We start from the raw sequence: 26,338 nt of genomic DNA, 5'->3' as shown, positions 1-26,338 counted from the left end.
ACATTGTAGTTTGCAAGCCAAGAAGAAAATTTGGTTTACAAGAAATTACATGTCAATACAAGTGAAATGTCTATAAAAAATTAATTCTCAGAATAGTTACTGGTCTGGAGTCCAAATCTGGGCACTGCTGCAAGCCAAAAGACACAGTGGCCTACTCTCTCAAAAATGTGCCAAATTAATTAGTAACGTTACAAAATAATGACCCTAGACAGTCAGCAACCCTGTAATTTTGGCCACAAGTCAATCAATCCTCAGTTCTTAATTCAATTTGCCCAAAGGTTCCAGTGTTTGCACAATGTGCAAATCATACCTCTAAACAAAAGAAGGAAAATGACAACAGAAATTAAAGATTACTGTCTGGTCTTTCTTGTGTACTCCACAGAAAGTAGACTTCGTGGCAGCATTTCAGAACTTCAAAAATACACAACTTCTAAGTACCAGATGCCAGGAAAGACTCAGCATTATTTTGCCACTTGTATTTCAGTAAAACACTTTGAAATAAAAATAAAATTCCAACTGGATCTTTCTTAGTTACACTGCAAATTCACACATATAAGTATGGTCACACATACTCTGAATTAATATGAAGTCCTGCACACCACCTGAACAGCAGGTCAGTACAAGCACTCAATAAACATGCAGTGACAACCAGGAGGCCCAGATGAATATTTTTAAAAGAGTATGAACCAAAAAAAAAATCTGAATTCATGGCATCATATAACAGTTTGGCTTAGAACAGAACCTAGTCCAATTCTCCTACCATGGGCAGGGACATCTTTCACTAGATGACATTGTTCAAAGCCCCGTTCAGTCTGACTTTTAACACTTGCAGGGATGGGGCATGCATAGTTTCTCCAGGCAACTTGTTGCAGTGTCCTTACTGCATAAAGTATTCTTTATATCAGACTTAAACCCATTCTCCTTCAGTTTAAAAATGTTGCCAGTTAGTTCCCTGACACTACAGGCACCATTATAAAGCCTTCACCATCTTTTTTCTGAGCTTCCTTTAAGCATTACAGACCACAGTAATGTTTTTCCCAGAGCCTTCTCTTCTCCATGCTAAACAACCCTAAGTTGAGTCACAGACTTTCTTCAAAGGGGAGGTGTTCCAGCTCTTGCACCATTTTTACAGTTTTATTCTGTAACTGCTCCAACAGGTTCATGTCTTGTGCTAAGGACTTCAGAGCTGGACGCAGTTCTCCAGGTGGAGTCACAGAACCACAGAAATGTTCAGGTTGGAAAAGACCCTCAGGATCACCAAGTCCAACTAATAACCCTCTCTAACTCTAACCCCCAATAACTCTACAAGGTTCACCCCTAAACCATATCCCCAGGCACCATACCCAAACCACCTTTAAACACATCCAGGGTTGGTGACTCAACCACCTTCCTGGGCAGCACATTCCAATGCCTGATCACTCTTTCCATGAAAAAAAAGTTTTCCTAATGCCCAGTCTAAACCTACCCAACCGCAGTTTGAGGTCATTCCTCTATCAGTAATTACCTGGGAGAAAAGACCAGCACCAGCCTCTTCACAATATCCTTTCAGGTAGCTGCAGAGAGCAATGAGGTTTCCCCTCAGCCTTCTCTTCTTCAAATTAAACAGCCCCAGCTCCTCAGTTGCTTAGATTTATTCTCTAGGCCCTTCACCAACTTTGTTGCCCTCCTCTGCACTCACTCCAACATCTCCATGTCTCTTGTACTGAGATGCCCAAAACTGAACACAAGAGCTGAGTACAAGGGGACAATCGCCTCCCTGCTCCTGCTGGACACAACATATCTAATACAAGCCAGGATGACACGGGCTTTCTTGGCCACCTGGGCACCCTGTTTGTCAATTAGAACCCCCAGGTTCCTTTCTGCTAGACAGCTCTCCAGCCACACTTCCCCAAGCTTGTAGTGTTGCTCAGGGTTGTTGTGACCCAAGTGCAGGACCTGGCCTGTGGCCTTGTTAAAACTCATCCCTTTAATGTTGGCACATCAATCCAATGCATTCAAGTTCCTCTCTAGAGACTCCTTACCCTCATGAAGATCAACACTCCCACCTAACTTGGTGTCATCTGTGAATTTACTCCTACCAGTGCAGAGCAGAAGAGATGAATCACTTCCCTCAACCTGCTACCCATGTTTTTTATACAACCCAGGATACAAGTGGCTTTCTGCCCTGAAAGTGCACATTGCCAGTCCAATTTTTGTCCACCAGAATCTTCAAGCACTTCTCTGCAGTACTGCTCTCAATCCATGTATTCCAAAGTCTGCACTGACACTGGGGATTACCCCAAGCAAGGAGAATGACTTCACACTTGGCCTTGATCAACTTCATGTGGTTCACATGGGTCCACTCCCTGAGTCCATCAAGGTCCCTCTTGATGGCATCCCTTCCTTCTAGAAAATCAACCAGACCAACAAGCCTGATGCCATCCATAAACTTGCTTGAGGGTATGCTCCATTATGTCATTGATGAAGACAATAGTATTAGTCCTAGTCCAGACACCTGAGGTAGACCCTTATTATAAAACCACTAAAAAGTATACAAAGAGGTGAACTGAAAATTAATCAAGTGACCTGGCCCAGAGGGTTGTCACTAAAGCAACAAAGTCTAGTTGACAGCCAGTAATTAGCAGTGTACCCCAAGAGCAAATATTGAGTCCAGTTCTGTTCAATATTTTCATTAATTAACTGGTTGATGAGGAAAAGTTTACCCTCAGCAAGTTTGCAGATGAAACAGAACTTGGAAAAGCGACCACACCAAGCATTTGTGCTGCCACACCAAAGAACCTCAACAGACTGGAGAAACAGGCTGACAAAAATCTCATGAACTTCAACAAGGTTAAGCACAAACTCCCACATGTGGGGAAGAATGACCCCAGGCATCAGTACATGCTAGAAGCCACCCCGCTAGAAAACTGTTTTGTGTAAAAGGACCTGGAGACATGAAGGACCACAAGATCAATGGGAACCAGACACGTGTCCTTTTAGCAAAGAAGGCTAACGGTATCCTGGGCAAGAATTACAAGTATTGCCAGCAAATTGATGGAGGTGATCCCTCCCCTCTTACTCTGCACTGGTGAGGACACACCTGGAATGCTTGGTGTAATGCTGCAGTCCCCAACAGAGCAAAGATACTGAGCTGGTGGAGAGAGTACAGCAAATTTCACAAAGACAGTAACTGGACTGGAGTACCTCACATATGAGCAAAGGTTGAGAGAGCTGGGACTGTTCAGCCTGGAGAAGAGAAGGTTCAGGAGAATCTCAGTGTACATAAACACCTGAAAGAAGGGTGTAAGGAGGACAGACCCAAGCTCTTCACAGTGGTGTCCCGTGACAAGACCAGAGTCAGTGGGTATAAACCGAAACACAAGAGGCTCTGCCTCAACACAGGAAAACACTTGAGGGTGACCAAGCACTGACACCAGATTGCCCAGGAAGTTGGGTGAACTTCTTTCAAGATGTCCAAACACCATTTAGACAAAGTCCTAAGATTCTGACCCTGGATGGCCCTGCTTGAGCAGAGAGGACCAGATGACCTTGAGATGTCCCTTCCCACCTCAAACCATTCTGTGATGTTACTGACAATTATGACAACAGAATGGCCATGTTATTTTTATGACCCTAATATTGCTTTTGTGAGAGAAGTGAATGCTGCAAAGCATTAACTTACACAGTAATGTAAAGAAGTACCTATACTGAGGGTACATTGATAGGGTCAATTGTTTTAAATGTTACTCCTGCAGATACATGATGCAAAGTATTAATAATTGGATACACACCTCTTTTCACAAAGAAAGAAGTTAGTAAATCTCTAAATCAATCTAAAAACCCTAAATTGTAAATCTTATCTAAAAAGCTAGCACTCTGGTCTAAGCATTTTTCAGAATTCTGCCTTCTTTTAACTTTAATTCAAAATGCTGATTAAAGTTTACAGCAACTTGGCAACTATAACAATATATCACAAATAATGAAGTATTTTGACCACCACAGACTCAAGGTATGGGAAGATAATACAGCAAATGCGTGCTGATAAACTATTACTTGGAGAATACGGAAGGGAATAATGATGGGAGCAAGTTGTCATCTACTGCACTCCTAAGACATTACAAAGAGATTTATAAGATAAAGAGATGGTGAGTTCTTCCATTATCCCATGGAATTTTAAAAAATATTTTACCTCTATGTGCCTTGTTAGCAAAATAAATGCTTTACTTAGTTCTGTGAATTGAGGCTTTGCGTTAAAGAATACTTCTCTAGAATGTCAGGCTTTTTTACTCATTGCTAAACTTTATGGAATTGAGAAGTTTAAAGTGAACTGAGAAAGTAAACTCAAGTTCAAACTCAAATTACACTTCTGTGTCTACACTCACACTCAAACTGACAACTTACTATGTAGGCTAAGAAAAGAAAGGGGATGAAATGATACATATACATAGAATATACATAGAATAAACCAGGTTGGAAGAGACCTTCAAGATCATCGCGTCCAACCCATCAACCAATCCAACACCGCCCAAGCAACTAACCCTGGGTTAATGATGCTTTATGCAGAAACACACACATGTATTTTAACCAGCTTTCATGCTAAAACCCAAGTTCATAGTATCATAGTATGAGTCAGGGTTGGAAGGGACCACAAGGATCATCTAGTTCCAACCCCACTGCCATAGGCAGGGCACCCCACACTAGATCAGGCTGGCCAGAACCTCATCCAGCCTGGTCTTAAACACCTCCAGGGACGGGGCCTCAACCACCTCCCTGGACAACTCATTCCAGGGCTTCACCACTCTCATGGTAAAGAACTTCCTCCTCACGTCCAGTCTGAATCTCCCCACCTCCAGCTTCATTCCATTCCCCCTAGTCCTATCACTACCTGAGATCCTGAGAAGTCCCTCCCCAGCCTTCTTATAGGCCCCCTTCGGACAGACTGAACAGCCCCAACTCCTTCAGTCTGTCCTCATAGGAGAGGTGCTCCAGCCTTCTGATCATCCTCATTGCCCTTCTCTGGACAGATTCCAGCACGTCCATATCCCTCTTGTAATAGGGACTCCAGAACTGGACGCAGTACTCCACGTGGGGTCTCACCAGAGCGGAGTAGAGGGGGAGAATCACCTCCCTTGACCTGCTGGCCACACTTCTCTTGATGCAGCCCAGGATCTGATTGGCTTTCCAGGCTGCAAGTCCACACTGAGAGCTCATGTTGGGCTTCTCGTCCACCAGCACCTACAAGTCTGTCTCCTCAGGGCTGCTTTCCAGCCAGTCACTGCCCAGCCTGGATTTGTGCCCGTGCAGGACTCTGCACTTGGGTCTTGTTGAACCTCATGAGGTTGGCTTGTGCCCACCTCTCCAGCCTGTCAAGGTCATTCTGGATGGCATCCCTTCCCTCCAGCCTGTCTGCTGCACCACACAGCTTGGTGTCATCAGCAAACTCGCTGAGGGTGCACTCAATGACACTGTCCATGTCACTGACAAAGATGCTGAACAAGACTGGTCCCAGGACTGATCCCTGAGGGACTCTGCTTGTCACTGGCCTCCACTGGGACATGGACCCACTGACAGCCACTCTTTGGGTGCGGCCATCAAGCCAGTTCTTTATCCATGGGTCCACCCATCAAACCCATGTGTCACCAGTTTGGAGACCAGGATGTGGTGTGGGACAGCATCGAAGGCTTTGCTCGGGTCCAGGTAAACAACATCAGTTGCAGTATGTAGTTTTGGCAGTTGCTTAATCTGAAGCAAGCTTAATCTGAAGCAACAGTTTAAAATGGCTTTATATAGGATGTACTATGCTAGCAAAATGTTACTCCATTATGTGAGATGGCGGTGAAGTAACAAAAAGTTTCCAAAACTCTAACATACACCAAAAGCACTGTTGCAGGGCTCAGGAAAATGCAGACTAAAACCACAACAATGTCACCTCCAAGCTATGTCACAGAAGGACTACAGGCATGTATAGTACAAGCTCCAAATAAAAGAGGACCAAATGTATTTTTCAGTTTGTTATATGCTGGAGACCCAGCAGTAAAATATGTATTAGGAGATTGTCTGTCTGAAGAAAATTCTCAGATAAGATGTTTTGTAGAGGATTATCTTCAGAACTGCCTTCCATTTTACATGCATATGTGCTATTCTGAAAAGTCAGCCTCACAATCTTGCATGATTTCACCTGGTTTCCAAATTCCTCACCTTCTTCAATGGATAGTCATACTTGCCTACATACTCACTGTTATCTTTGACCTTTTAAACTTTGAGACTTGTATGCTTGGTATTGGTAAATATTATCTCAAAAAAGGCAGAAGCTCAAGTCTTTTCAGCTCAAATCTTTTTTCTGCATAGTTACATTATCAGCCATTTACTTGTTTACATTTATAAGTTACTCTGATTTTGCACAGGAATATTCCATAAATTCTGTTTAAAATTACCTGGTTTTACAAAAGGATCAAGTCTAAACTTTGGAAAAATCATTTATGATGTAATTTTGAATATCTCCAAAGACAAACCTTGTCTTCTCAAAATATACATCTTAAACAAATTCTAGGTTTATTTAGGTGTCAAGCTGCTAATGTAAAACATGTTGGTCTAATTCTGTCAGTGTATAATGGCTACCTCAAATGTGAAAGTTATTTTCTACATACATTTTAAAATCATAAAGTAATAATTGAATCTTATCCTAACAAGAGGTATATCAGCAATAAAAATAAAGCAAGAATAATTCATAGAATCACAGAATGCATTGGGTTGGAAGGGACCCTCAAAGGTCATCTTGTCCAAACCTCCTGCAGTCAGCAGGGACACCAAGCAAATAAGGCTACCCAGGGACACATTAGGCCTGATCTTGAACATCACCAGGGACAAGGCCTCCACCACATCCATGGGCAATCTGTTCCAGTGGTTTACCACTCTCACTGTAAAGAACTTCTTCCTTATGTCCAACCTAAAACTACCCTGCTCCACTTTAAAACCATTGCCCCTCATCCTATCACTTTTTAAACAGTCCCTCCCCAGCTTTCCCATAGGTCCCCTTCAGATGTTGAATTGTGGTTATATGGTCTTCCCAGGCATTTTACGCAACGATCCAATCACCTGACTAGTGTTCCACAGTTCTGTCAGATCCTGGCTGGTACTGATGTGTTCGGTATACGTCTTCCAAGACAGTTTAAAGCTCATTATGAATCCACAGAAGGATGCCATTATACCCTCTCATGCATGCAGATGCTTATGCCTAAAGGCACAATGAGACTTCTACAGCATGGAATAGTTTTAACTGGCAAAAAGTTAAAAGATTTTTATGCCATCATAGAAAACTACTTCAAAAACACAGTGAGTATCTCACAAAATGCACCATCCACCTTACAAAACCAAAGGTGGCAGAAGCTCAGATACACTTTAAGTACAAAAAACCAACAGGCTAAAGAGCTAAACCACTACAGGTGTTCAGAAGCATTTTACCCTTGCCATATTGTACAGCATGTTCACAAACACCGCCAAATGGTATGTAGGTTGTATTACTTTATATTGTGAACAGTGCACATATAGTAAACTTTCAATCATTACAGCAGCTCCGCTAACATGCGTTATCCGAGAGAGTGGAAATCCACAGGCCAGGTCATGTTTATCTACTACCTAGTAAGGACACTTTATTCTCCAGTATTTTGGTTTGTCATAAACTTCATGTATTAGTTTAAACTCCTATCTTTAAAACATACATAGCTTTCTTCTCTCTCAGAAAAAAAATCATTACCTTCTGAGGGGTCAAAATCCTCTGCCTGAACTTTTCAATTGTATCTTGACCTGCAGCCGCCCACGCACTGGCAAACGCTTCAGCTTTGTCTTGATCCAGGTGAATGCTTTGCAGCTGTTGTTGCAATGAAGTAGGCTTCAAATTATGATAGACTGCCTGTTAAAAGGATAAGTAAGCACTGTTGTTGAGTACTGCTCTACCACTTCTGGCAAATATATTCCACCACAGATAGCCACCATGCTCACACAAGAGTTTTACTACCAGCTGTGGGAGTGTAAGCATCCTGTTCATCTTAGCACTCTGGTGGGGAAGACAGTCACACTTTTTGTCAGTTGTACCTCCCAATGCAGTATTACAAATGAGTCTAGACAAACTACAAAAAAAAGCAAAAACAAAACCAGCAAACAACACATATACAAGCTACACCTGCTATGTTTCCCTGTAGATAATGCCAAAACAGCTATTGCTGAAAAAGAAAAGGGATATTTTAAATCAGTTGTAACTATGAAGAGAACAACTTTTCCAAACTCACACTGCTCAAGCAAGCTTGAACTATGATGTAATATTTTAAAAAGACAGGAACAGTTTGACAAAAACAAGGTGAGTTAGTTATAACCTCCCTATTAGCATTGTTTTTTGTGATAAACAATCCATATATTATGCTGGTCTCCACTGCCAAAACAGAACTCCATCAGCATCAGGGCAGGGAAGATAAAAAAAACAGAAGCAACATATGCAGCAAAGACCATGAGGCAGTCTTGTTATCTATAATGTGTACATAGAGCAAAGGGCTGCTAAAAAAGTTATGCCTTGACAGAAGAAGCAGTTACTCTAAAAAATACAGCTATCAGCAAGAACACAGAATTCTCATACAGCATGCATTCCCTCTAGGATTCCTCTTCAGGCAGATATTAACATTATTTCCTTTCTCTTTTCCCCCCCCTTTTTAATGCAAAACAAGTCAGATATAAAGGAGATTAAACTTTCTTCTTGTCTATTAATATCCAATAATTATCATATAAATGAAGCAGTCTGGTGAAATTAGGAGCAGTCAATAAAACAGGTTTGTTTGAGTTTGGTTGAGATGAAATTCCAGTCGGAATGGGACCTCAGGTTTCATTTAGATTTTTTGGAGCCAAGGGGAGAACTGTTTGTTTGTTTGTTTTCTTTCTAATGCTGTGTAATGTGTTAACTGCTTGAACTAATTACAAACTGATACTAATTACAAACTGATACATAAGAACAGAGAAGATTCAGAAGGTTTGTTGTGGGATTTGTCCCACAACAAACCATCAGTGTGCACGCCCTCTGCACTGACCACACTTACTGTACTTGCAGGAAGTGGATAGATGACATCACAGCTGTGATGCTTTCTTTGAATGTTACAATATTTAATAGGTAATACATTGGCTTCCCAACCTGAGTAGAAATAGACTGCAGAACTAGAAAACCTCCTTTGTTTACAAGATCTTCAGATATTAGAGTCACATCACACAAGCCTGTTCACCCAAGTAGACTGCTTGGATGCATGAAAATTCTCCATAACTGATATTTAATTTACCTTAAGCAGTGATCAGTAACACCATTCAATATTTTCACTACAGGAATTAAAACAAAAAGTATGTGTGGCTTGCTTACAATGAATAAGAGTGAAGATTATTATCATACTTCTCTCATAACCATGCAGAGCTCTCTTCCACATCTATATTAGGATTAGCCAGAAACTCAGTCAAGGGACAGAGTCTACTCCAAATCATGAAGACAAACAAACAAAAGCAGTAAAACCATGCCCCCCAAAAGACACAATATACTGCAGATATGTTAAGTAATGCCTTTTTAACCTGATTTTCACATTTTTGGGACTTACAATTGTATTTAAGAAACCATCATATTTAGCAATTCATATTGATAAATAAAAGGTACCTGTTCCAAGATGAATGATATAGTTTCAAGAATGAGATGAAGATCCTGCTTTTCCAATGAAAAAGCTATTTGAAGTTTTACTTCCTCCTCTTCACTGAAGCTGCTTTCAGCCTGAAGCACAAAAATGGTTAGTCCTGACGCTCCATTTAGCAGTCACAAACATACTTGTCAAAACCCAAACTTTCTCTCCATTTTTATAAACATAGATAGAGTCTATTCAGTTGTATCTGAATAGAAAGAACAAAGCAAAGCTCCTTTCCAACAGAAAAAAAAAAAACAGAAGGCAATTCCTCTCACTGAAAACCAAAATTTAAAGCCAACAGTATCACATGAGAAATTATCAGCATTGCTTGAAATACATCACAAGAAAATGCTTTCTCTTTGCACCTAAGAGATACTAAAGAAACATAAAGAAACTGTCAGATCATCTCCAAAAATGTTGTTGAAACAAAAGGATGAGAAGGACAAAGCACATTCCTTGAATCAGATACCAAAACCAGAAAAGGGAATAATCTAGTGAAGTTCATTACATATGCTTCTACCACTTTGAACACTCTCCTGAAAACCAGCCATGCTGTCACAACGGAAATAAAGGTCTAACGCATGTTTATTTTGGAAGTCAGATTTGAATCTACAGCCTACCACATTACAGAAGATGAATGAGAATGTGCTTTGCTTTTAAAACATAGTAGTTACATTTATTATACTACAGCAAATTAAACAGTAATTTAAATGCAGATATTGCCATCTTTTTAACAGTAATTGCTATCAAATCTATGCTACAGACATCAAAACACCACATTTAGACCACTGAGTAATCCACCACTGCAAAGCTACATTAAAAAAAAAAGCAATTTGGCCGTCAGAAGAAAGAAAATGAGGCAATTACACAAAAACCTCAATGATCACAATGTCTGTAACCAGAGTATCAAAATGGAAACATTATTTCAATCATTATCTGTCAGAAGGAAATGCAGAGATCCAAGTGTTCACTTTGCTAAGGCAAGACAATTTATTTAAAGTGCCCAGCAGTTAAACATGCCTTAGAGCTAGACACATTGGAAGGTCCAGCTAATCAAGAGATTAGCTAAGAGTGGGCTAAATTAAAAAGACCACTTTGACTAATGTAAATGCTAATTAAAACTGTGAAGACCTATTATACTATTACTGGATAGTGGGGAAACCAACCAAGCAACCAAACAAAACCACAAACAAAACAAACAAAAAGATTAGTGACACTTTCCTGTTATCAGTGAGCTAACAGCCACAAAACACAACTGAGGAAATATTAGCAGCATTGCAAGCTAAGAGATTTGGAAGTTAAAAACCATCAGCAATAGAATCAAATAATCAAAATAATCCTTACAGTCCCAGAATTATGCCCCTCAACACATTTGTATTTTCTGTGCTACTTCTAACCAATAATATTTAAACCTTTAGTTTGTATATATGTATGTTGGTGGGTTTTTTTAAATATAGAAGGGAATGGATAAAATCTGACACTGAAAGACAAAGAAACTCAGCAAAACCATTTCTGGTTTAGCATTATTCTTACAATTTCCCCTTCACTATTTGGTGTCAAAGATAGATTTAATCCCCACTGGACTTTTTGACACTTGTGCAATGCAACTTATTACTGATTTTATTTCTTTGTTTTTACATTTCATAGACTCACATAATCGCCTGGTTGGAAAACATCTTAAGATCGAGTCCAACGACAATCTAACATCCTTGTTAGACCATTTATTCAGCAATTTTTTTTTAAAAAAAAGGCAAAAAACCTAAACCCAAAACACGACACCTGACCAAACAAAAAAAAACAAACAAAAAAGCCCACCATAAACAAACACACTGACCACCGTCTGTATAGATGATAAAAATATTCACTAAAAGTTACGGAGTTTATTTTCAATCTCAGTTCCACTGATTGCTTTGATGGACAGAGCTTGGATGTATTGATGAAAACAGGAAAAAAAAAAAAAAAAAAGGAAAGAAAAAATAGAATACATATATATACATTTAGTTTTCCTCTTGCAAGGACGAGAGAGGAGTTTGTCCAAAATGACGCCAACGAACTTGCATCTCCCCTGAGAGTGTTCTCAGAGGTACCATCACCTGGAAGCGATGGAAGGAGCTTGTAACAGTGTCACTAGCTCACCGTCTGCCACTCATTATTCTTTCTTATTTCATCTACCTGAAATAATTATGAGTAATTACTGATGAATACAGCACTTATTTAAAAAAATCTAATAATTTCTTAACAAAATAAGAGTATCGCATCTGTCCCAAAAAGACGGCTTCGTAGCACTCGGGCTAAGGAGCGTAGCGCCTCCTCGTTGCTCGGCTCTGGTCCTTCACATCCCACGCCGGGACGCGGCGGAAAGCAGAGCATGGCAAGAGACGCGGACTCGGCAGGCCGCTGTACTTCTGGCATGCCGGTACTCCGCGACTTCTCCTGGGGCACTGCAACCAGCATACCGGCAAGAGCCGGCTGGGCCTCGCGTCAGCCCGCTGCAGCCCAACGACCCCCGTGGCGCACGCAGAGCCCCCGCTCCCGCCGCGGTGCACTTGCCCCATCCGCCCCGCTAACCTTCAGGTGCAGTTTCTGCAGAAGGCGGGAAAGAAGCCGCGGGAACCGAGCCGAGTCCACGGCGTTAAGCAGCGACACGGCTCTGCGGATGCTGCACGGAAGGAAAGGCAACAGTTAGAGGGTCACAGACCACACCGCGGCGAGGCCGAGGCCAAGACCGAGACCCAGCCCCTAGCCCCATCTGACCCTACCCGCCCTGCCCTGCTCTGTTGTGCTGTGCTGTGGCGGGCGCGGGACAAGGGCAGAAGCGGAGCTGTCACCGCAGCAGCCAGTACCTGTCACTCTCCGGAACTACGGTCGCCGCCATGTCTGCCTCCGCGGCCCCACCCCACGACGGCAGCCCAGCGGGGCCAAGAGCCGGCGCCCCGCCCCGGTGGAGGCAGGGCTAAGGTGTGGCGGGCTTCGGGCGAGGAGGAAGCTGGCGGGAAACAACTCATAATGGAGTTTTCACGCCCGTAGTATTACAGCGAATTGCTCCGGAGGCTGTGATTAATAGATGCTGGCTGTATTGCCATCTTCCCCGAACAGCCTGTTCAAAGCAACAACTCCAAACTTTTATTCTCACCTTTTTCCTCCTAAGCTTAGGGCATGCCATGCATGTTTTGGGCCAAGCGTGTGCTGTTGGCAAGCCTCATTAACAGAATCACTAACGTTTGAGCTCACAGGGAAGTAGCACTGAACTGGGCATCTCCATCCCAGGGCCATTACCGTGAATGGATGGACTAATGTCTGTGAGATCTCCAGTTTCCATCAGTATCCTCTAGAATTGAAAAAATAACATGGCTAAAAGACAATTAGACAAGCAAAGGAACTGGCAGCGTGACTGCCTGAACCTTGTGGTCCTGGGAAGCCAACCAATATGTTAAAAATCTGTGGAAGACTTCTGAATGTGGCCCTAGAGGCTTATAAGATGTGGAACAAAGGGTTACTTCTTGTAAATAATGGTAAACTCACGAGGCAGGTGGGAGCAGGCTGAAAATTCTTGAAGTGCTCTAAAGAAAGGGTTTATGAGCATATGTGCTGCTATCTTGCCTCTGTTAAGTGAGGAGAATTTAGGCATTTACTTGAATAGGGCCAGGATTTCAGCCAGTACACTTGAAAAGACAGTATCCATTTAAATAGACTCTGCCTTAAGAAATAATCTCAAGGCGGGGAAAAAGAGTGAAAAACCTAGCCAATTTTAAAGCAGAATTCCTGGCTGAGGCTTTAAACAACATTTGTACTATAACCCTTATGAGACGTTGGATCCACAGTCTGTGCTCTCTTTTTTCAAGATACTGTTCTGGGGTGAGATATAAGTACATTCAACTATTTCATCTGTTTTTCTGTAGTCTTATAAAACATGGAAAGATAATACTTTTGTAATAAATTTACTTTACTGTAAAAGGAAAAATCAGTGTTTCTCTCCATCCTGTAATAATGTAGCTTCCTGTTCTTGAAAATCCCCTGAGAGTAGAATTTTGTAAAGATGATTGAGTCAAAATGAGCAAGGGAGACTGGAAGTCTAGACAACTGCTTACTTATTTTAAAACGTTCCAGCTGATGTAGGTATTGGATGGACCACTTAGGTCTGCTGCCAACACTCTGGTTTTATAATCATATAGACCTACTTTAAAACATTTTATTAAAGCTTTGCTGTATCAAATTAATATTCAAAATGAATAGTCCAAATGATGAACACTAAAACCCCAACTGGATCCTGACCAACCTGCTCCAGCTGGATCTGCTTGACACAGAAGGTTTGACTTGAGACCTCTGGAGGTTTCTTCCACTTTGTATGATTCTGTGTTCAAAGTCTCAAAGGAAGGAGAGCACCCAGTTGGAAATAATAAATAATGAAGCTAACCAGACAAAGTACTCTCAAGTACAGAAATAATGTTTTTCCTAATACCTTTTATATTTCTATAAAATAATTCTAAAACAATGTGACTTCTCAGACATCCATTCAGTTGTCATAATTTTATACTTGCATCTGTGATCCATTTTTCTGATGTGAATAAAAGAATTTTTTAGTAAGCTCATACTATCACCAAAATCAGGAATCAAACCCCTTCACACTGGGTTTCACATTAATGTATTACAAAGTCACACAAGTTCAGGCGCTAAGGGAATTCCTGCACATCTAGCACACCAGCTGAAATCCAGTGGACATTTATACAGTGAAATGTAGAAGAAGCCCTTCATATCAACACCTACTTAACCATCCATTAGACAGTTTCTTACATGCTTCATATTAAAGGTCCAGCTTCTCTTAAATTCATCAAGCATGCTCAGAGGATGAGCAGTTTATTCTGGTCCAGGGTCTTCCAGCTAGGAGATGTGGTCTCAAGGGTGTCTGGTGGTCCTTTGAGCTTGAACTTTGTTTGAACTTTTGAATTCTTTTTCTTCATATGGTCACAAGTTAGAACATCAGTTAGTTCTGAAGCATAATAATTGGGTTTCGCTGGTTTTGAAGGGCACTTCATCAGTTAAGGAAAGATACATGGGAGGCTTCAGTGATAAGGATGCAAAGACTCTTAGTTACAGGCAGTAAGGATGCAATAAAATTACTGAGATGGCACAAGCAACCCAAGCTAATTAAAATTTGTAAACATTTTCCAGCAATACTGCGCAGTTTAATGCATTTTATCAGTTGTCATAACTAACCATCTAGTGAAAACATATTTTGTATCAAAGCGTTACTCATATTTTGTCTCAAAATGCTCCATTTAGACATACAAATGGATGTTGTATGATGTAGGACATCGAGATACTTGAACGTGTCCAGAGAAGGGCAACAAGGCTGGTGAGAGGCCTTGAGCACAAGCCCTATGAGGAGAGGCTGAGGGAGCTGGGATTGTTTAGCCTGGAGAAGAGAAGGATCAGAGGCGACCTCATTGCCCTCTACAACTACCTGAAGGGTGGTTGTAGACAGGAGGGGGTTGGTCTCTTCTCCCAGACAACCAGCACCAGAACAAGGGGACACAGTCTCAAGCGGCGCCAGGGGAGGTTTAGACTCGAAGTGAGGAGAAAGTTCTTCACTGAGCGAGTCATTCGTCATTGGAATGGGCTGCCCAGAGAGGTGGTGGAGTCACCGTCCCTGGAGGTGTTCAAGAGGAGATTGGATGTGGCACTTGGTGCCATGGTCTAGTCGTGAGGTCTGTGGAGACAGGTTGGACTCGATGATCCTTGGGGTCTCTTCCAACCTTAGTTATGCTGTGATACTGTGAACTTTTGGATTAATCTCCTTACACCCTGTGACAAAATCTCAGGTATCAGTGACTGAGATTTCAGAGCATTTAGCTGCTAGTGAAACTTAGGAATCTTACTGCCTTCCAACAGTCTTGAAAAGCTCAGTCTTCCCTACTGTGCACTTTCAAAAACTGGACTATGTGTGTTCTGCTCTTTCACAAAGACCAGACAAGCCTTCATGTTATTTGAATGTGGTTTGTTTTACAGACTTTTGAATCACCCAGCCCTTCACTTCAAAATTCATTTACACTCTGCTTTTTAAAATACTTCTATGTTTATCATATGAAACTCGTCATATGGAACATAAAAAGGATATAAAGTTAGGAATTCTGGAACACTTTCTACACGAGTTCAGTAAAGCAATGTAATAAATGGCATGAGAAAGCTGAAGATACCAGTATTCCTGTACTTCTACCACACTGGAGGTGTAAGCAGGTTGGCACTTTGCAGGACCAAGCCAATGGACAAAAATATGCCTTACCTTCTACAAATGATGGGACAGGAAAATTTTCAGTGGTCCAGGCCAAAATTACATTGCACTTAGCTCAGACTTGATATATCTATATTTCCAAATAGAATGGAGTAAAGCCAAAAATGCATCATTTGTTTTAAAATTTTTAAGCTCATGAACAATGTGTCAAGAAACTACCACCAATATTGCTATCATTAGCTAAAGAAAATCAATACAGCTGCAGCGACCATGATTCTTTTGGTGCAAATATTTATCTAAGGCATATTTAAATATTTATCCATAAAATATCAGTCTGTGTTTCTTTAGTCAATCTTCTGGTCTTCCCACTGCAGTGAATCAAATCTGTATATAGAGAAAGATCATGAAAATTACCTGGAAAATAATTTAAAGTGTACAATTTTTCCTTCTGTTTAATGCCTTTCTGGGTTTGTATAAAACACAGAGGCTGGCAAATATTAACAGTAGTGTTTTTACCTCAGCAAATGCTGGCACATACTAGTATAAGTTCAGTAACAGTGAGGATTTACTTTTCTCTAAATGGTGTGGTGAGACTGAATGACACCTCACCATATGCAGAATTTCATTTGAAGCCAGAAGGAACAGTTCAGTGACCTCATCTTACATCTGAACTATCTATAATTTCTGGAACCACAGATCAGACTTGTCTCAGGGCACTGTCCTTCACCATTTATAAAGCACTGTAGGTAAACTGAATACTGTCCATTTTACTACAGTTTCCTGAAGTTAAGCCTTCATCGTAGAATCATAGCGTCAACCAGGTTGTAAGAGACCCCCAAGATCATCCAGTCCAACCGATCACCCAGCCCCATCCAATCAACTAGACCATGGCCCTAAGTGCCTCATCCAGTCTTTTCTTGAAGATCTCCAGGGATGGTGACTCCACCACCTCCCTGGGTAGCCCATTCCAATGGCAAATCACTCCCTCTGTGAAGAATTTCTTCCTAATATCCAGCCTGAACCTCCCATGGCACAACTCGAGAATGTGTCCCCTTTTTCATGTGGACAAGAATCTTATAATGATATTAATACAGAATTTGGGAGCTAACTGCAAGACGAAGATCTCTATTTTCAGCCTGTCTCTATTTAGTGCTATAGTCTATTACAGTCTTAGTCTGTGTTTCAGAGGTGCTATGTTATATATGTACCTGTAGATTACTAATCATGGAGGCTTTACATATTGGAATTATATAGAAGCAGAAATAGAAATACAAATAAACAAGGCTTTTACTTGAAATATTTTAATATTCTATGTAAGGACACACACACTGTCCTACCCAGGCAGAAATGGGAAGTCACTAATGGTCATGATTTATAGCAAATCTCATGATTTTAAAGATAAACCTGAGATCATCACCAAGAATTGTGCAGTATCTCTTTTTTATGAGAAAATCCACTTTAATTTTTCTGTCAGCTTTTTACATCCTGGAGGTGCCAAGCTAATAGCTTTGATTTCATTTGGTACTTTTCATTAACACCAGGACATGTGGATGTTTAATTTTAATTTTTGCTTTTCACATATTGCTGCCTATCCTCTGTTTCTGCAATAGTTTCACAGATTTACAATATTTGTCTCTATTTATATTAATATCAATATTGTCTGCAGAACAGCCCACTTAGATCAACAGAATCACTGTGACCAGAACTGTCAGAAGAACTCAACAATTTCTGAAGTTCAAGTGTGCTTAAATTACACTCAATACAGCCCTGCCTGGTTTGAAAATCTGATTCCACACAAGGACACAGATGCTGAACACTTCTGAGAAAGTTCGTTTTGCATACAGAATTCTCAAGCTCTCTGAAGCAGCTTATAATGCAGAACTAATGTGTCTTTTACCCTGATGTAACAGAACTCATCTGTTCTTAATGGCCACAGCTACCTTCACACACAATAGAAAAGCTCTCTAGAGTAAGGCTACAACTGCACAGCTTAAGCCAGCATAGGCACAGAAACTGCCCTAACACTTCTTCTGGGATAATATACTTGCTTCAGGATCCTTCCCTGTGGGAGTTTTTATTTGATTCTTTGGTTTGTACATCAGTTGATATCTTTTCTAGCAATGTTAACTACCAGTGATAAGAAGTCTTGTGATTAGTCCCAAGAATTACATGATTACTATTAGCAATGGTAATATATCATTAATTGAGAGAAGCAACAATTCTTTCCAAAATATCATGTCAGAAAGAGATTGTGATATTAAGGCATTCTAGGACTCTGTTCCAGGAAGTTTAGTCTACTGGGAGAAGCTCCTCAACACCTAGCACTGGACCTGGGGCATGATTCCCCCTACTAGAAGCACTCTCTTGGAGATCACCTGTCACCTTCTGCAGCTTTCTCCATTCAACATTCAGGGTGGCCTTCACTCTTCCAAAAGTGTGTGAGTGCTTATCATGAATGAGTATAAAGGCTTCTACAGGTATGTCAACCAGAAAAGGAGGGTTAAAGAAAGCACGCCTCCTCCCCTGATGAGCAAGAATGTTAAGCTAGTAACAATAGAAAGGAGAAGGATGAGGTTCTCAACAACATTTTTGTTTTGGTCTTCACTAGCAACTTTTATCCTCACACCTCCCAAATGGAAGGACCACAACTGCATCAATGGACAAGGGAAGGGCAATGGGTGTCATTTAACTGGACTTCTCCAAAGCCTTCAACACAGTCCCCCACAACATCCTTCTCTCTAAGTTGGAGAGATACAGATTCATTGGGTGGAGTGTTCAGCAGTTGGACAAGGGGCAATGGCTTTAAAGTAGACTGACCATTAGGAAGAAGCTCTTTATTATGAGAGTGGTGAAAGAGTTGAACAGGTTGCTCATGGAGGTGGTGGAGGCACCCTCTCTGGAGACATTCAAGGCCAGGCTTGATGGGGCTCTGGGCAACCTGATCTAGTTAAAGATGTCCCTGCTTACTGCAGGGGGCTTGGACTAGATGATCTCTAAATGACCTCTAACCTCCCTTCCAATCCAGTGCATTCAATGATTCTATGGAAAGTGATAACTTAGATTTAAAAAAAAAAAAGAAAAAAAAAAGTGTTTTCTCAAATGATTCCTGCCTCATCTGTACAAAACAGAATCATAGAATCACAGAATGTTAAGGGTTAGGAGGGACATCCAGAGATCATTGAGTCTGACGCCCCTGTCAATGCAGGACCATCTAGGGCAGGCCACACAGGTGTGCATCCAGGAGGGTTTTGAAAGTCTCCAGAGAAAGAGACTCCACAACTTCTCTGGGCAGCCTGATCCAGTGCTCCATCATCCTCACAGTAAAGAGGTTTCTCCTCATGTGAAGAAGTTCCTCCTCATGTTGAGGTGGAACCTCCTGTGCTGTAGTTTATATCCATTACCCCTTGTCCTGTCACAGGGTTCATCTGTGAAGAGCCTGTCCCCTCCCTCTTGACACCCTCCCTCAGATATTTATGAACATTTATTAAATCCCCTCTCAGTCTTCTCTTCTCCAGACTAAAAAGCCTCAGGTCTCTCAGCCTTTCCTCAGAAGGCAATGCTCCAGCCCCTTAATCATCCTGGTAGCCCTGTCCCTCTTGAACTGGGGAGCCCAAAACTGGATGCAAGATTCTAGCTGTGGCCTCACCAGGGCAGAGTAGAGGGGAAGGAGAACCTCCCTCAATCTGCTGGACACCTCTTAATGCACCCCAGGATACCATTGGCCTTCTTGGCCACAAGGGCACATTGCTGATCCACAGATAATTTTTGGTCCACCAGGCCGTTTTCTAGCAGATCACCTCCTAACCTGTACTGATGCAGTTTATTTTTCCTTCCCAGATGCAGGACTCTGCACTTATCCTTGCTGAACCTCATTAAGTTCCTCTCTGCCCAGCTCTCCAGCCTGTCCAGGTCTCACTGAATGGCTGCACAGACTTCAGGTGTATCAGCCAAGCCTCCCAGTTTGGTATTGTCAGCAAACTTGCTGAGCAGATGCTCTGTCTGTCTGTTCCCTCATTAATGTCATTGATGAAGATGTTGAACAGGACTAGACCCAGCACTGATCTCTGAGGGACTCCACTAGTTACAGTCCTCTAGCTGTACTTGACACCCCTGACCACCACTCTTTGGACCCTATTTCATAACCAGTTCCTAATCCACCTCACTGTCCGTTCTTCTATCCCACACTTCCTGAGCTTATTTACTAGGATGTTACGGGAGACTGGCTCATCTTCCCAGGTTAAGAAAATGGTGTTCCCACAGTAGTCTGGGCACCTTCAATTCCAAACAGGATTGACTAGTGCCAAAGTAAAGCTCGCAAGGATGAGGAAACATGAAATACATACTTTTATTTAATGAGGAAGTCTGAAGCCTCTTAGGTAGATAGCAATAAAAAAGCACAAGCATCACTTCCAGGCTCTCCACTAGAGACAATGCATAAAGCCAAGATTTACTTTAATAAAATGTGAATCAAGAAGAACTTAGCATAAAAGCTTATCAGAAAAAAAAAAAAATCAGTCAGAGAGAGAAAATGGAAACTCTCTGATCATATTTGCCCCTTCAGTCTCAATTGAAGTATAAACCCATTTCCTATTGCAGCGACATTCTGTCCCACACTTGTTTGAATTGCATTTGGGGCAAGGGTAGAAGCAACCCAGGCAGTTCTTTTCCAGGCAATCACATAAATCCATGTTATTACAAAGAAGCCTGCCATGTTGGTCATACTTCTTTGTAATCCTGTGAAAGAGAAGAAAAAAATTATTCTTAAAGAATGCTTCAACACATTCAAAGACTAAACCAAACAAATGTGGAAAACATCTGCCCTAGAACAAATATTTCCTCTTCAAAAACCTCACTGTGTATTGAAATATCAGCACTATATCCTAATTGCAACAGCCATTATTATTAAAAATGGAAGTGTGCCAAAGAAGTAAATCAAAATTCTCTGCAGTCCCACAGAAATAGCTTGTTTTCCAGTACAGCTTTCAGGTCTAGTAAGAAATATTTCTACAAAATATTAATTCTTTTATTAACTTAATTTATATTCAGTAAATAGCCATTTAAAAGTAAAACATGTAATAAATTAGAACATCTTACTTGGGCTTATTTAAAAACTCTTGCTTTATCTGTGACATGCAAGCTTTCTTTTTCTGCTCTCTAGCTTCAGGATTGAAGTCAGCTACCTGAGGTCCTGGATTTTGAAAGGCTAAGCTTTTCAATTGTTTCTCAAGTTGTTGCTGTAAATAACCAGCAGAAAGTTTATAATTAGTACAATTGGAACAAATAATTATTATCTTCCAGATGTCCTCACAGGCTTTCAAATTATATTAAAATTCATAGTCTTGATAACTGAAAACTACATATGTAGGAAAATGATGCAAAACTTGACCTAAATTAAGATCCCATTTTCTTTGACCAGAACTGTAATGCTGATGGGAGAGGTCAGAACCATGGCTCAGAATACATGGATCTGGTACAGCATCATGGAGTTTGGAAATTGTCTTGCAGGAGACTGAATCCTGTATATATTTTCCTCAGCTTTATCCATAATGTAAAAACAAGTACTGTGATTGTAAGTATCTCAACTGGATTCACCCTAGTCTTCACTGTTCACTCAGATGCCTAGAAACCATCTTTACCCAAAGAATCTGGGGGCAATAGAAAAGTCTAGAAGAGCAGCTAGTGCCGGAAAGAATCATTTGTACTAGTGATGAGTATGAAAAATAGCACAGACAAAAGTAAATAGGCTAGACTGAGCTGGTTTTGAGAACTAGGAGGAAGCATTTTCCTGCTCATTTAATGGAATTAATGTCTGCACTTAGCTAATACTGCTTAACGGTTTTGAAGGCTAAAACATTGTCTCTGAGTATTGCCATTCCACATAGCCCACGTTGACAGTCATGTCTAAAGCCAGTGCAAACAAACACAGGCATTGTGTCAAACAGTTGGTCTTTGGACAACGAATGCGGACAAGGAACATACATTTGGCATTAATTACACAAAGCTGTCCTGGTTTTGGCTGGAATAAAGTTGATTTTCTTAGAAATATTTGTACACTTGAGTGCACTTATCTACAAAGAGGTTGATGCTGTGCATCTTCAGTTTCAACCTCCTGAAAACCTATACGGCAATCTCATGCAACTGTATTATTCAAACACTTCTGCTTCTGAGTCTGGGGTTGATTTTCATTGGAAAACAAACAAACGCTTCAGCAGCATCACTGTCCAGGACACAAATTTGTTTCAAGTTGGAAACAAGTAATAACCTATAGACATAATCCTCCCTCCAAGAATACTGTCCTTTTTCCCTACTGTAGTGGTTTGGGTTTGCACCACCTTACAATTTGGAATTTACCCCAAGGAGTAAATTACCACACTACTCAGAATTTGGAATTCAAATGAAACTATTATTTACAAAAGTAGGCTAAACATAAAATGTAATAAACATATACAAATACACATATACATATACTCCTAGACAAAAGCCCAGTTACTCCCCTGCACAGACCTCTGTGTACTCCCCCCTGGACAAAGCCCAGAGGGCTATTGTCAGCTAACAAGTTATCTCTCTCTCTCTCCTCTGCCACTGTTTCTTACCATAACACAAACAGAAATGAGCAGGTGAAGCAAATAAGGTCAGAAGCAGAGGCAGAGGGAAAGAAGCAAGAAAGACAAAACCAAGCTGTGCTTCAGATTATATAGCAATTCTGCAGACCAATGAAATGAGATAAACATATCTCTTATGTTCTGTTCAGGCCCTTGGGGACTGTCCATCCTCTGGATTCTTTCAAGTTCCCTGGAAAAAAGTTATTTACAATTAAGATATTAGTCTTAAACCTGTAACACCTACTTCAAATGTTGTTTGAGTTGGGAAGTGCTCTTAGCCCTCTGCACCACAAACCTGATTTATTTCATTGTTGTTATTATTGATACTTCCCTATTAACTCCAGCTTTTTATTTTTGTAATTATGGAAGAAATTGAAGGCAGTGGTAAGTATCTTGATAATAAATTGATGCTGCAGAAGTCATACCAATTGTTTTTTTCTCACTGAGCAGTCCATGGCAGGAGAGACATTTTCTTCTGCAGATGTTTCCTGGGCAGAGGTGCTTTTCTTGCAGTTTTCTTCTGCATGATCACTCATTTTACCACCTTTATGAAATACACACATACATAAGTGTTAATGTGAGATCCACAGGCACTTAAGTGAAGGATTTAGGGTAAGCAAGTGATGTCCACATTAGGTTTTCATGTACTCTTAATCACAGCAAAAGCAGAATAAAATGTGGCTCAGTATCATCCTCAATTTTAAAACTGTATGAAAGTAAACTGACTAAAATACACAAAAGCTGTATCACCAAAGCTACTCTATAATTTCTTTATTTTTTACAGCAACATGGCTGCAATACTCACTGCCCCAGATGTCTCCATCCTGTGTCTCTGGATCCACACAGTGTGGATTCGTTTAACTGAGGATGATATTAGGTCCTGTAAAAGACTTAATTTATCCTATAATTTCCTTTCTTGCTTTTTGGCTGAGACCAATAGTGCTTTAAATTACCTCATCACCCTGTTTAGGGCTTGGGTTTCAGCATGGAGTTTCAATTTTCTCCTTTCCAAAAACCAGTGATGTCTCTAACTTTCCCAGTCTCTCTGTTTCAGAAGCCAACAGTGCTTCTAATTTCTTCTTGTCAGAAACCAACACTGTAACTGGTGTCTCACAGCTGCTCCTCTCAAAATACACAGATGTCTCCAGCTTCTCTCACCTCTCAGAAGCCAGTCACTCATCTAATTTCTCCTTCTCAGAGATCAGTGATGTTCCTAGGTTCTTCCAGCTCTCCCTCTGAAAAGCCACTGCTGTCTTTTGATGCAGCCTGGGACACAGCTGGCCTTCTGGGCTGCAAGCTGGCACTCAAGTGTTTTGTCAGCTGATACCCTCAAGTCCTTCTCCTCACAACTGCTCTCAAGCCACTCCTGGCCCATCTTATATTTGTGCTTGAAATTGCAATTCTTACCAAAAGGGTGTCCCAGTCCTGAGTGAAGGAAAAGGAGCACAGCCCATTGACCATTCTTGATCATGCTGGCACAGGTGCCTCTGCACACACCTGTTGCAACTGCTGCTTGCCCTCCCAAAAGATATTTTATACCGTAGCTCAGGCTGTGCCTTCTAGGTGTCCAAAAAGGCCAATGGCATCCTGGCCTGGATCACTGGTGAGGCCACACCTTGAGTTGAGTGACATAGTCATACATGTTTAGCATGTATTCAGTTTTGCTCATTAATATACTGAAGTGTGCCAGCTTTAATATTGCATAGAATACATAGAATACATAGCATAAACCAGGTTGGAAGAGACCTTCAAGATCATCGCGTCCAACCCATCAACCAATCCAACACCGCCCAAGCAACTAACCCACGGCACCAAGCACCCTGTCAAGTCTTCTCCTAAAAACCTCCAGTGATGGCGACTCCACCACCTCCCCAGGCAGCCCATTCCAATGGGCAATCACTCTTTCTGTATAGAACTTTTTTCTAACATCCAGCCTGAACCTCCCCTGGCGCAGCCTGAGACTGTGTCCTCTTGTTCTGGTACTGCTTGCCTGGGAGAAGAGACCAACATCCATCTGTCTACAACCTCCCTTCAGGTAGTTGTAGAGAGTAATAAGGTCACCCCTGAGTCTCCTCTTCTCCAGGCTAAGCAACCCCAGCTCCCTCAGCCTCTCCTCGTAGGGCTTATGTTCCAAACCCCTCACCAACTTTGTTGCTCTTCTCTGGACTCGTTCCAGCAAGTCAACATCCTTCCTAAACTGAGGGGCCCAGAACTGGACACAGTACTCAAGGTGCGGCCTAATTTGAGAAATTAATATTAAAACCAGTTAATCAGGCAAAGGTCTTTGTTCAGGTACCCTGGCCTTCAAAATCTGTTTTGAACTTGGGTGATACATGTTTTTTTACCCTTGCTTTATCAGTTTTAGCCAAAACAGGGCCTTTTTATCGTCATAAGACCACCAGCTTCAGCTCGTTGGCAGGCCAGCTTCACACATCTTCATTTAATGCAAATATCTGTTGATTGCAAAAGACCTTGGTCCCCTAGGTACTAAGCTAGGCATTTATCTCAGTTTAAATAACACAGAAATTAAAAAAAAAAAAGAAAAAAAAAAGGGGGCACACCTGAATCTGTTACTGAAACCCCATTGTCACTTTTAATATAAAGGTGAGAAGAAGAATTCTACTAGAACGTTTAAAACAATTAGCGATGTGCCGGGGAAATGAGAGCAGCAGTAGCAGCCATTTCGATCACCAGTAGGTGACACTGTTGTCCTAGCTGAGGCTCTTTTTTTGCAAGGCTCCAGAGGAGAATTTGCAAATTCCAGGTTTAATAGAAAAGGGGGAAAAATAGTGCACCACTCAATCTGCTAACAAAGCATCAGGGAGGACTAGGGCTTCTGTGGGTCTGTCCTACAAAACTCATAGTACCTAGTTCTCTCAGAGCCCCTACAATGCCATCAATCATCTCTTTGCTGTCACACACAAATTGTAGTGGCAGCTATTCAGGCTGGGTGTTAGTTAGTTCTTCTTACCTATCTTGTGAAGCTACTTAGTTAAAACTTTTTTGCAATATATGCAGTTCCAGTGCCTCAGACTTTATCCACAAACACGACTGGAAATATTTAAACTTTTTTGGAGTTCCTCTAATCCTTCACCAGTTGCTGCCCAGTTTCTCTCATTGCCTCTGAAAAGTAGTGCAGTGGTCTGCCAGGTTGCCCTACACTTTGGGATTGTTGGCCAAACTCTGTCCCAGAGTTGCCTCTCTGAGAGAAGCAGGAGAGGAGTCCAGGCCTTTGGTTCCCTCTGTTGCAGCTTTGCAGGACAACAGTCAAAGTGGGAGTAAAAATAAGAAGGAAGAGGCCTTACAGTAACTGGAGGAAACACTTTTCAGAGGCAAAAAGAACAGCCTTCAGTCTGTTTTGGATAGGGTTTTCCTTTCTCTTCAGTCACCTGAAGAATGACTGAGATTGTGACACTGTTCACAACAGGATGCTCTACAGCAACAGTTTTAGTCCTGGGAGTTGAGTGCATTTTTAGAATTAGAAAAGGAAACCTATTAACAGGCAATTAATATTTTCTGTACAGGAGCCTGATTTCCTACTGGAAATTTGCTAGGGACACACAAATAAAACAAGAATGAAGGCCACTGCTCTGGAGAAAGTGACTATTGCTCTTCATTTGCACTCAAATTGGAGTCCTAATAGGGGTTTGCTTCACAGACTCATAGAATGGCTTAGACTGGAAGGGATCTTAGAGATCACCTACTCCAACATCCCCACCATGGGCAGGGACACCTCTCAACTAGACTCAGCAGCTCAAGGTCTCATCCAATCTGGCTTTGAACACCCCCAGGGAGGAGGCATCCACAAACTCCCTGGGCAACCTATTCCA

General features: G+C 41.4%; 2 protein-coding genes across 2 annotated transcripts in view; both read right to left on the bottom strand.

Moving 5' to 3' along the window:
• Positions 1 to 12,569, bottom strand: part of COMMD10 (COMM domain containing 10) — a 126,173-nt gene extending 113,604 nt beyond the window's left edge. The window contains exons 1-4 of the mRNA XM_054178425.1: positions 12,521 to 12,569; positions 12,246 to 12,336; positions 9,656 to 9,766; positions 7,733 to 7,888 (exon numbers count right to left, since the gene is read on the bottom strand). Coding sequence (XP_054034400.1) covers positions 7,733 to 7,888; positions 9,656 to 9,766; positions 12,246 to 12,336; positions 12,521 to 12,552 — 390 coding nt within the window. The 5' untranslated portion in view covers positions 12,553 to 12,569. The remainder of the gene's footprint in view (positions 1 to 7,732; positions 7,889 to 9,655; positions 9,767 to 12,245; positions 12,337 to 12,520) is intronic.
• A 7,848-nt stretch (positions 12,570 to 20,417) lies between these two features.
• ARL14EPL (ADP ribosylation factor like GTPase 14 effector protein like) lies at positions 20,418 to 23,044 on the bottom strand. Its single transcript, XM_009902137.2, has 3 exons — positions 22,934 to 23,044; positions 21,001 to 21,140; positions 20,418 to 20,640 (listed from the first exon to the last, which is right to left on the bottom strand). Exons 1-3 carry the CDS (start codon positions 23,042 to 23,044, stop codon positions 20,418 to 20,420), a joined length of 474 nt encoding a protein of 157 aa, XP_009900439.1.
• Between the last annotated feature and the right edge of the window lie 3,294 nt (positions 23,045 to 26,338).

This window comes from Dryobates pubescens, chromosome Z (genome assembly GCF_014839835.1).
Source record: "Dryobates pubescens isolate bDryPub1 chromosome Z, bDryPub1.pri, whole genome shotgun sequence".
Lineage (NCBI taxonomy): Eukaryota > Metazoa > Chordata > Aves > Piciformes > Picidae > Dryobates > Dryobates pubescens.
The sequence above is the reverse complement of the archived record's forward strand: the minus strand, read 5'-3'. Positions and strand labels throughout refer to the sequence as shown.